Source organism: Pinus tabuliformis, chromosome 1_2 (genome assembly GCF_031772625.1).
Source record: "Pinus tabuliformis cultivar Carrire ecotype Pingquan chromosome 1_2, CPIR1, whole genome shotgun sequence".
NCBI classification, from domain to species: Eukaryota; Viridiplantae; Streptophyta; class Pinopsida; order Pinales; family Pinaceae; genus Pinus; species Pinus tabuliformis.
In genome coordinates, this window is record NC_142298.1 from 1,278,857,508 (window position 1) to 1,278,869,710 (window position 12,203).

At 32.5% G+C, this 12,203-nt stretch overlaps 1 protein-coding gene across 1 annotated transcript; it reads left to right on the top strand.

Moving 5' to 3' along the window:
* The first annotated feature begins 1,719 nt into the window (after window positions 1-1,719).
* On the top strand, window positions 1,720-2,832 carry LOC149210897 (uncharacterized). Its single transcript, XM_089399132.1, has 2 exons — window positions 1,720-2,140; window positions 2,684-2,832. Exons 1-2 carry the CDS (start codon window positions 1,720-1,722, stop codon window positions 2,830-2,832), a joined length of 570 nt encoding a protein of 189 aa, XP_089255258.1.
* The last annotated feature ends 9,371 nt before the right edge of the window (window positions 2,833-12,203 follow it).

The following is a 12,203-nucleotide window of genomic DNA, read 5'->3' on the forward strand; positions in this document are numbered from 1 at the left end:
ACTATAGTGAACAAATCCACCCCACCCAATAGGTTCCATTCACCAATACAATCACATTGGTAAATATAGTTGATATATGACCACGTCATCTTCCATCTTTTGTAGACCAAGTCACTTACGAAGAATGAGACCAATAAACATATAACTAAGATATGCTAGTTACCTTAAATATATATATATATAAAATCAAAACATTAAACTTCTATACTACAAAAATATAAACTTCAATCCAAACTTGTAGAAAATGTATAAAGTTCAAAAAAGAATAAGAGTTCAAAACTGATAATTTTAACAATAAGTAAATTAGCCATGCGATTTCTATACATAACTAAAGTCAAATCTGTGGTTGTGGCATACAACATGGCTTATTGTCGTTTTTATGATGAAAGTAAATCATCTATATTTTGATTCTTCTTAAAGTAAAAAAATATTTGGATCGTTAAATATAATAAGATAAAAGATTTTTGGGTCATTGAATATAATAAGGTGTTTTATGTTATATTTTGATTTTATTTAAATAAATGTGTATTCTAAACCTTATATAATATTATAAAGTGTTTTACGTTTAATTTATTTATATATTTAAATATACATTTTAAATAACATAAATTAATATAATTTAGCTTTCAACAATTTTATTATAAAATTTTATGGAAAAACCAAAAAAACCATTTGCATGAGTAGGATTGCTTTTAACTTTAATAATTTTAAGGAAAATCTCATATTCCAATCAAATTAGGGGCCAACTTTCATGCACCACAAATCCAGTGCATTATTATTGCACGTACAACATTATTCCATGACACTAAGAATATATATGCATGCCCATGTAATTGTGCACTCCATGATGAATGAAAGAGATGTTTAACTATTGATTCGTCATTCAAAGTATAATCAATTATTAACACTATAAACAAAGAGAAATTAATTCGTAATTTAATCACTGATTCTTAATATTATAAACCGATAAAAGTTCAACCTGATATTTCATTTCCTTGAAACTAGCATATATTCACTTCGATCCTTTTAATACTTGATAGAAGTGACATTAGCTTAAATTTAAATGTTAATATTAATATAAAAAAGAAGGAAGCGAGCTAGCCTGTCCTTCACTTAGATCATTTTAAAGGATGGGAATAATTTGTTTAGATTGATAGGAAGTATTCGGAATATTTATACAACATTAAGTGAGGAAACATTCGATTATTAGACCCGTACATAGCGTTATCCAAGCTGTGAATAATTTTAAAAATTTGTTGAAGGCTGTCACAAGGTTAGTTGAAGTTTAATCTTGAGGTGGGTAGAATTTCAACTTGAATTTTTGTTAATTTAAAATAAAAAAGGATGTGAGTCTAACATCATAATTATTGACTAAATGTTTATAGATTAAAATTTATAATTTTATATCACAATTTAAATTTGTAATTTATTTTTGCAATTTTTAATAACGTTTTTATTGATATTAATATTTTATTATTTTATCTTATATTTTATGATAAACTTAATATATATTATATAGGGAAAATATATATAATAATGACAAACCTCATAAAAATATTAAAACTTAAACGGAACCTAATATCAAGTGGTGTCATGCTACACCCACGTTGTCACCTTCTCAACCGACCTCTCATTCAACTATAAATAGAAGCCAGTCTTCAAATCTATATGTGGCCGTAGATTGAAAGCCAATATCTTCTTGCTCCACCAATTAAAGCCATGGAACAAGTGATACAGGCAGGGCACAAAGCCATGGTACAAGTGAAACAGGCAGGGCACAAAGCTGTGAAATTGCTGCTGGGCGGTTCAAGTGAGAGCGACGAACAAGCCTTGCTCAGGAAAGTCCTGGAAGAGTTAGAGAAAAAAATTCCACGAAATCGAGACTCTGTGCTAGGAGTCATTGACACCTGTGCTGAGGGTATTAAGTTACGAAGACATTTAGGGAAGGAGCTTCGCTCTATTCTGGCTACGGAAGTGGAGAAGAAAAAGGATCCCATTGTGGCCCTAGAGCTTGGAACTCTTTGCGGGTGTTCGGCCATTATAATTGCTTCCGCCATAAAAAAATCTGCCGGCAAGCTATGTTGCTTAGACACAAACATGCAGACCACTGGGGATGTCAAGAAAATCTTAAATAAAGCAGGTAACATTAAACTCAAATAGACTATCCTTTCATAGTTGGTAATGTCTTTTCTTATAAATAGCTACAAGCCATAGTTAATGTCTTCTTTTCTTTTCCTCTAATTATTTCGTGCCGTCTTTCTCTGTGTTTGGTTATTGTAGTTTTGTAATGTCGACGAACACCGGACATTATGAACTAGCTTAGCAGCGTTTCTCTTTCACCACCTTCTTTTATATTCTGTGATTATCATTTTAATTGAAAAATTATGTGTGCAGTGCATCATTTAATTCTTATGTTTTTCTTTTACATATTTTAATTTAAGAAAATCTACAAATTAGTCTGGGAAATAGTAGAAAATTTTGTCAAATTTTTTGAAATTTTGAATTATTGTTGTCGAATTTTAAAATTTTGGGTGTGTTAGAAATCTTTGATGATGCTAATCAAAAAATTTAAATACATCTCACACTGATAAATACTTCTCTAGATTTTTTTTTGCCAAATTTAAAAAGAAAATACACAGAGATAAGATCTCTGATAAATTTCATGTTGGTTTGATATCATCAGGCATATCTGCAGAGGTGCGAGTGTTGGATGAAACATCAGAAACATCAAAAATATCTTCAGATGAGGTCACACTCATTAAAGGAAGATTGATTGACGTGCCTACAAAATTAAAGGAGTTGCTCAAAATTAAAGGAGTTGAGGTACTTTAATTTCATATTCATGAACCACTCCATTAATGATCATGGCCCAGATTTGGGTCGACTCATCGAAAGAGGATTGGTTGGAGAAGGCACTGTCAATGTTGCGAACACCAAAGAATTTCCCGCGGCTCAGGACAACTTGAAATATTTGGATGCACATATACCTAAAGGATCGAGGATCACATTGCAGACCCCACGCATCAATGGAATGACAGTGTCTACTATCCCTTAATTGGATCAACAGGTTTTATATTGTAATAGTGTCTACTATGCTTTCATAAGTTTTATGTTTTAATATGGTTTTAACCTAAGTTCCCAAATCGCTTTGGGACGTATTATGTAAACATGCCATTTAATTTAAATAAATAAGGCCTATTAATATGTGACGGTTCTATTTTATCCTGTTTTTGTTAGGAAGACAGAATTATATAAAAATGATGAGAAATTATCTTCTCCATATTAATGAGTGAATATTAATCTCGTCAATTATAGTTTCATCAATAAAATTATAATATTTTGTGGTTTTTATTCTTTAATTATTGTAATTGTAATTGATAATTTTTATAATAAATTGGATTGAAATCTATTCTTTTTGTTTTATATTTTTTAATTTTATTTAAAATTATTTTCTAGTTTGTTGATAATAAAATCATCATACATGAATTTATTGTTATTTAGTATTATAATTTCCAAAAGAATTACAATTTATTCCTAAGAAGATTTGGTTAAGGACAGAGTTTGTGTTGGGATATAATAATTATTAGATATCATGGGTGAGTATCACAATGGTAAAATTGAAATCATTGTGTGATTAGATTCTCACTTTTAACACATGCCATAACTCAATTGGTATCAAAATTTTGGTGACTATGATAGAATTCCAACAAGTGTCATCCGGTGGTGCAACAAGACTCAATGCCAACTCTCTGTCATGTTCCTAGGAATTATTTTAAATAAATTAAAATCACATTCCTTAAAAAATACAAGTTTATACTACACCATCCAATATTATAGAATATATTATATACAAAAATACTAGTTTTAAATGCATTATACCATGTTGCTTTTATTTGAAATATTTTTAAAGTACTTCCTTAGATGGATCCATCCATATTTGACTTCTTTCTCTATCCACAATAACTACTTTGTTCATCTTTGGAACAAAATGCACTCAAATATAATGAGACCCCTTTTCCTCCTAGTGGTCTCCTTATAACATAACCTCTTACTCTAATAGTGATTAAGTTTGACTCTTACAACTCTTAACTATAGTTACAATATCAACTCTTCTAGAATATTCTTCATCATGATTATATGGGTAGCCCATTTTGCATGAATAATGGGGCTTGATATGGCATGATCTCAAATCAAATCATGATGATCAAAATAAAAAATTCAACTTCCAAGTAGCATAATTTTTTCACATGAACTCCAATTGAAGTGATTATTCCATCATTAGAAAGGGAATTATACTTAGAATAGATCTAGATGATGCATCCCTTAATTGGGGAATTTCTACTCCAATAATATTTTGTTTAATTTCTCAAACTACTTTTATAAGGCTTCCTACCTCAAATTACCAAACTGATACCAAAATTGGTTTCTCTAATATTTCCACTCTAAAAGCATCAAGATGGAGGAAAGTTGCTTAAATAATAAAATGTTAATCAAGACTCAAAACTATTATTAACGGATTCAAATGCTTGTGCCATGACTTCTACCTATCCTATTTAAACTTATATGACATTGTTATTTTTCTCACTATAAAATAATTTCCATCAAAATTCAGAATTAAAAAACTAAAAAAAACTTTATACATACTTATTTACTCGCTCTCAAATAAATTCTCTCTTTATTTCACTTCGCAATCCCCTATCTTTCACTTCGCATTCCCCTAATACTATAATATGATTGTGGCCCATAATTAATTAGAACCAACTTTCAAGATACACTATAAAGATGTGGTTATCCAAATTTCCTCTCCTTTATCCTTTCACGTAATAGTTTTGGATATGGCCATCATTGTCTACTTGTCGAGCATTTTCTAATAATATCTAGACACATCTCGACACCCATATGGCTACCATGTAGCTTCCCCTAACTACATGTGGATTCAAACATTTTTTCGCTCAATGTCTTGCGCAAAAGTACGAATACTACGGGTGGATGGACCTTTATCTTGCTGCTACTATGAACTATGTTTCATATGTAGAATAATTTTGTAAGCTTAGGGCAAAAATGATGCAAAGGGCAAAAAAAAGCATAATTTCATTGGAATATGGAATTTTCCGTAACTAACGGAACAGAATCTATGTAGCCCGTTCTTTGGTTTCTTGATCGCAATTGAAAGGAATAGCTTCCTATTTGAGCATAGGTAGTAAGTTTGGTTCTGTCACAATTCGCCATTTATGTTTTAACTTTACATGATGTCACATGCCGTCATAAATAGTTTCCTATTACATGATGTTTCCTATGTACCTGATGTCATGAATAGTTGGGTTGGCTCTCGATTTGAATGTAGGTAGTTAGGTTGGCTTTACACAAGAATTATGCAATGGCTTGAGACACAATACAACATCTCATTTATCCTAATGGAGTGTTTTATGTAACTATTATATTTAAATATATATTTCTACTAAATATGGATAATTTATATGTAGCTCATGAATGCTAACCAAAATAATTTTTAAAAAATGATGTAATTCATAAATATAAATATTTTATTATATTAATTTTGTAATTTTTTTAAATAAAAAAAATAAAATTTATTTATAAAAATTAAAATACATTTTTATATGTTTAAACATTTTTATAGACATTTTAAAAGCTTTCACAAACTTAGAATTCAATGCATAACATATGTTGTTATGAATTGATTTTTTATTTTTTATTTTTCTATTTTTTTTTTGAGAAGTTTAAGCTATAATAATAGTCTCAATTATCTTAGTAATTCACATTAAAAAAAAAATCAACTTTTTGAGACTCAAACCTTTTTTTAAACCCAAAATTTAATTCTTCACAACACTTATATATATAGAGAGAGAAATTGTAGATATATATTATTTAGATTGTGTTTTTAAATACATAGATTGATTCAATGCATTGAAAGATGCACCAAAAAACCATCGCTAATGACAAAAGTGGCAAAAATATATGGGCCAAAACATGTAATAGCAAAACTACATGAAATGTCTTAACCTAACAATTTATTCTTTTGAATTATATATATATATATATATACACACACACACACACACACACACTTTACTCAACAAAATATTGTAATATTTCCAATATCTAACTAATGAAATATTTTTAAAAAGTATAACAATTTTGCATTTTTTTCAAATCTTTTGTTTTGTTTATTTTTATTTTTTCTAATTACTTGATCTATATGCCATCTTTTAGGGACATTAAAATATTTCATTTATGGGTAAAAGTGATATTATTGATGTTTTATAATACTTTTAACTAAAACTAACAAAACATGTATATTCATTTCTTTACTTATGGATCACATTTTTTTATTTCGAATATATTTTATATTTGTTTCAAAAGAGATACATGTGAACTAAAGGTTGAGAACTAAAGGAATTACATATCTCCATCATACTAGGTTGTAGAAGTGCCTCTCTACACAAAGACATAAAATTTAATACTAAAATAGTGGGTGAAACTATAAAAAAAGAATTAAACAAACTCTAAAGTGAATTTAATAATAAAATAATTGCAATATAGAAAATCAAACAACAACTCACAAAGGAAATTAATAATTAAATAATTGCAAGTAGAGAATTTAGTATCAAGAGTGACAATATTCAAGATTTTTCTTTTTTAAATTAAATTTTAAATATTTTAATGACAATTTTAAACTTGAAAATAAATTGTTTTTTCACTTTTTCTTCCACTTATAGTGACACCTTACCCCTTAAGGTGGTACTTAAGAGGGAAGCAACATGACTCTCCACCCACATGCGTAATGCATGTGAATGTTTAAGAACATAGGAAGATGGTTGTTAATATATGTGTTCAAAATTTTGTCAACAAGAAATGGAGGTAGTGATCAAGCATTATAAATTCCTTCTCTTCTCCAAAGCACACATGTTTGTAGAAGAAATTTAAAATTTAAATTACTCGATTAATCTTAGACATATTTAGTATATTTAAAATGATCAAAATAATTAGACGTTTAACAAATTGTGTGTGATTGTGCACAACTAAAATCATCATATATCCATCTTAACCTAAGATCTATCAATCAAAAACAAATATAAAATCTCTTGAGGTGTAAATGTTTCCTCAATTTTTACACTAAAAAAAGAGATTTGCACCTCAAGAAATTTGATCCCTCTCAACACTTGATAGATCCACGCTAAGATGGCTCTAGGATAGTTTTAGTTATGTGTGGTCCATGATTTCATATGGATCATATTAAAAGGACAGTTAAAATTCTAGAACATTCAATTATTTAACTCGAGGTATAATATTAAATGTCATACCTTATCTCTTTTGTGGTTTCAGTTCAAGTAATCATTACAATGTCTATTAAGGTTCAATGTAAAACCACATGTGGCATTCTCATAGGAATGTTATATTCTAAAGGACTTTGAAGACATACTTTTCACATGATTAGTCTCATTGGCATGGCAAGTACCTGAGCTTCAGGTGCACAACTAGTCCTTTACATGGTGGAGGGTTGGCTAAGCATTGAACTCCTCCTTCAATTGGTTAGTGATGGCCTCATAAGTTTTCCTTAGTTTGTTTCATGGGTTACATTGTGTGTCCCTTGTAGTAGTACTCTTTATATCTATAAACTTGTTTCTCCTTGCTTTCATAAATTTATGTATCCTATTTTCACAATTATAGGCTCAGTGGCCCCTAAATCATGTGGCCATGAAGGAAGGCTTGCATTTAATTTTCTAAGGTTTCGTGTGCTATCCTCTCTCCTCCTCTTTGACCACATTTGATGACCATGCTCTCCTTGCAATCTTCTTTGAATTAGCCTCTTCTATTGGCCTCTGGTTTACCTTTTTGTATTCTCTTTTCTTGTCAGTTATTTTGTTTCTATATCTCATCCCAGTTTCTCCAAGTATGGGTGCCCAACCCTCACAATACATGTGTCCCTACACAGGTGGTGGTAGGGCGGTTGTGGCATTCAAATTAGAACTTGTGCCTAAGCAGAGGTTCATGGCACTCCATAAATATATCATTTAATATTTGTACTAGAGAATCAAGCTAAGATTAGACATCTTGTGACCCTACCTTCTTATGAACGTCTTGTTTTTCGAACCCTTGTACCATTGAAGAGGTTTTCCACTAGGTTCCTAAGCCTAGTCATACTAAGGAAATGCATGAGAACAATACAATATGTTTGCTGCCTAGAAGGACATCAGGCGTGTTGAGAGACTTCAACATTCATATCTAGAAGGCTTGCATGCTCCATTAGGTCACCTTGAGAGCAACCTTTAGTGCAAGCCTAAGCATGTTGCTCCTCAAGGTTTGAACAACAAAGATCCCTCACCGTGTCTTCCTTGGAATTGTAAAATCTTAGGATCTTCAAAAATACCTATGTGTTCAATGCTCTAATTGATATACTAGTTGCCTTTCACTTAATTTGTATTGGTATATCTCTTTATCAGAAAATTGCTAATAAATATGGTTTCCCTAGTATTTTATGAGGTAATATGTTGGGCCCCTATAATACTAGTGATTACCCCATTACTATTGTAGTTATACCTTTTATTTATATTGTTGTGCGCCCATTACCCCCATATTGTTATTAATGTGCCCATAGAATCCCTCTATTGTTATTTTTGTGGCTTTATATTATTATTGTTAGGTCGGCTAGATTATATTGTGACTCCATAGACTCCTATATATAGAAAGGAGGTTTTGTCATTTGTATCATCCAAGAATTGTTCATTTATGTAATGTAAAGGAGGTTGCCCCCTCGAAGAGGCTGAATTCTAAGGCGTGGATCTCTCTTTTCTATCTTTTTGTGAGCTGGTTTCATAACATTTGGTATCAGAGCTTTGGATTCTAGGGTTTCGCTGCTCCAAACAGGTCATCGTGGAATTTTCGCTATAACTTTTTTCTGTGACGTTTCAGAAGTCGCAAAAAAAACCCATTTGAGAAGAAATCGCGCTGAACCTTGGGTCCAAATTTCAGAGCTTTTCGCACGATATTTTCGGAGATATGATCTGAGGAAGTTGGTCTTTTTGCAGACTCCTGAATTACACTCAAAACAGGTGACCTGGGGAAAATCGTCATAACTTTCTTTCTGAGCATCGGATTGAAATTTCGTAAGAAGGTACAGAAAGAGGACGGACTGTAGTTTTCTTTTATATATTTTTCAGAGTCAAAGGTTGAAACAGTGACACGTGGCACTTCATACAAGTTCGCTCTACTGAACTAGTCTATAATCAGGTCACTGCGGGAGATTGGGCATAACTATTTCTTGGAGAATCCAATTTGGTTCAGACTAGTGGCATTGGAAAGAGGACATAGAAGGCTACTACAGGTCACAATTTCAGAACTGGATGATTCGAAATTACAGAGATACATCAGATTCAATATCAGGCTTCTACAAAGTAAAAAAAGGTGTGTAGTTTTTTTTTTTATTTTTGCATAAGCTTGGTTTGAAGGAATTCAAAGGGCATAGTAAAGCATTATTATCGGTAACTGATGCCCCGAGGAAAGAAAATGCAAACACCTAGTAAGGAACCTGAAAGCTCTAGCATGACTCATGAAGAAGAGGAAGAAATGCTACATGATATATCAAAATTACAAGACCAAGTGCAACAACTGTCCCTTGCACAAAAGGGAACAGAATCTAAGATGGATGGTTTAAAGAAAGATGTAGAAGCTAAGATGGATGGTTTAAAGAAAGGTGTAGAAGCTAAGATGGACTGTTTAAAGAAAGGCGTAGAAGCTAAGATGATTGACGTGGAAGCTAAGATGGATGATTTGAAGATAGATTTGAAGACAGACATGGACGAATTGAAGATAAATATGAATAAGTTGCTACAAGAAATCGTCCCTAATGGTGAAAGGGAACTAAAGGAAACTCATGATGAGAACAAAAGAAATGTTAATCATGATTCCATAGACTCTAATGTTGGATCGAAGAATCACCATATTCCAAAAATCGATATGAGGAAGTTTGATGGCAAGGATCCCGCCACATGGATATTACAGATGGAGCAGTTCTTCGATCTCAATAATGTGCAAAACACACAAAAGGTACGTATGGCAACTTTATATTTGGAACCAAATCAATTTGTATGGTATCAATGGCTTTGCTCTCGTAAACAATTTATCACTTGGGCAATTTTTACGGAAGAATTGATAGCACATTATGAGGATACAAAAAGCAACACTTTTTTTAGCCAATTGATAAGTCTCAAACAAAAGGGTTCAATAATGGAGCACATTGAGGAGTTCCAAAAATTGAACATAAGGGTAAAAGATATTCCAGAGGAGCATAGGATTGATGTGTTCATAGGGTCTTTAAAGGATAATATCCAACATGATGTTCGACTTTGGGAACCTGATTCATTAGAGAAGGCATTCAGGTTAGCAAGAAAAATGGAAAGCAAAATTATGGCAACCAGGAAGCATACCACTCACAACTATAAAGACGGAAGTGTTGTTGCCCCTAGTCTTCCACAACCTATAAGGTTGACACCACAACAATTGGAAGAAAAAAGAGCAAAAGGGCTTTGTTACAGTTGTGATAGCAAATACACTAAAGGTCATAAGTGTGCTGAGAAGAAATTATTCTACATAGATTGTGAAGAGGAAGAAGAAAAGGAGCAAGAAAGGTCAAAAGAAGAGGATATATTCCAGGAACAAAGCCTAGATGAAGAACAAATAAATCCGACCATATCTTGTAATGCATTGGCGGGAATTACCACTCCTCAAACCATCAAGATAGAAGGACAAATCAAGAAGAAAAAGGTAATAGTGTTGATTGATTCAGGAAGCACCCACAATTTTATTCATTGTAGGGTAGCAAAAGAATTGAATTGCTTCCTATATCCAGCACCAGAGTGTCAAGTGATGATTGCAAATGGAGGAACAATAAATTGCTCTGGAAAGTGCCATAATATCAAGCTATCCATGGGAGAATATGTATTGACTAGCCCAATGCTTTCCATTCCAATGGGAGGTGCTGATGTTGTACTAGGAGTCCAATGGCTACAATCCTTGGGTACAATAGCTTTTAATTTTCAAGAACTTTTCATGAAATTTTCTGTGGAAGGAAAGGAAGTTGAATTAAGGGGTATTGCAGGGAAACCAGGAAAGATAATCAGCTCTAATGGTATGACAAAGCTTCTAAAAAAGGAGCAAAGGGTGTAATTGCACAATTATGTTCGCTAGATGTTTCCACATTAGAATCATCTATTTCTCCAGATCTCCAAAAAGTCCTGGACAATCATTCCAAGGTATTTGAGACTCCCAAAGGTCTCCCACCTATGCGTGATCATGATCATGCTATTCATCTGATTCCAGGAAGTGTTCCTCCAAACATCAGGCCGTACAGATATCCCTATGTCCAAAAAAGTGAAATTGAACGTATGGTTGCAGAAATGCTAGAGGCTGGTATAATTCAACCAAGTCAAAGTTCTTTCTCTACTCCAGTAGTATTGGTGCACAAGAAGGATGGATCATGGCGCATGTGTCCGGATTATAGGGAGCTCAACAAGCTCACTATTAAAGATAAGTTCCCCATTCCTGTCATTGATGAATTACTGGATGAATTGCATGGATCAATTTACTTCACCAAGTTGGATCTTCGTTCAGGATATCATCAAATCAGAATGAAGATTGAAGACATTCCGAAAACGGCATTTAGAACTCATGAGGGTCATTATGAATTTTTGGTCATGCCTTTTGGCCTTACCAATGCACCTTCAACATTTCAAGGTTTGATGAATTCAATTTTCAAACCATTCCTTAGAAAATTTGTGTTAGTATTTTTTGATGATATACTTATCTACAGCAAGTCTTGGAAGGATCATGTTGAACATGTTGACAGGGTGCTACAACTATTGGAAGAGAAACAATTATATGCCAAAAGATCCAAATGTTTCTTTGGAGTCCAGGAGGTGGACCCTACCAAAATTAAAGCCATTAAGGAATGGAAAATCCCCACATCCATAAAGCATCTGCGAGGATTTCTTGGGTTGACAGGGTATTATCGCAAGTTTGTTAAGAATTATGGGAGAATAGCAGCACCTCTAACAACATTATTGAAGAAAGATGCATTTTCATGGACTCCGGAAGCAACAAAGGCCTTTGAACATCTTAAAGAGGCAATGTGCCAAGCACCGGTCTTAGCTACACCGGACTTCACAAAAACCTTTATTGTGGAATGT

Excerpts from the sequence above, each read along its gene's own strand:
- LOC149210897 (XM_089399132.1), top strand. The coding sequence starts at position 1,720 with ATGGAACAAGTGATACAGGCAGGGCACAAAGCCATGGTACAAGTGAAA. Across the intron at positions 2,141-2,683 it reads GAAAATCTTAAATAAAGCAG|GCATATCTGCAGAGGTGCGA; the intron begins GTAACATTAAAC and ends TGATATCATCAG.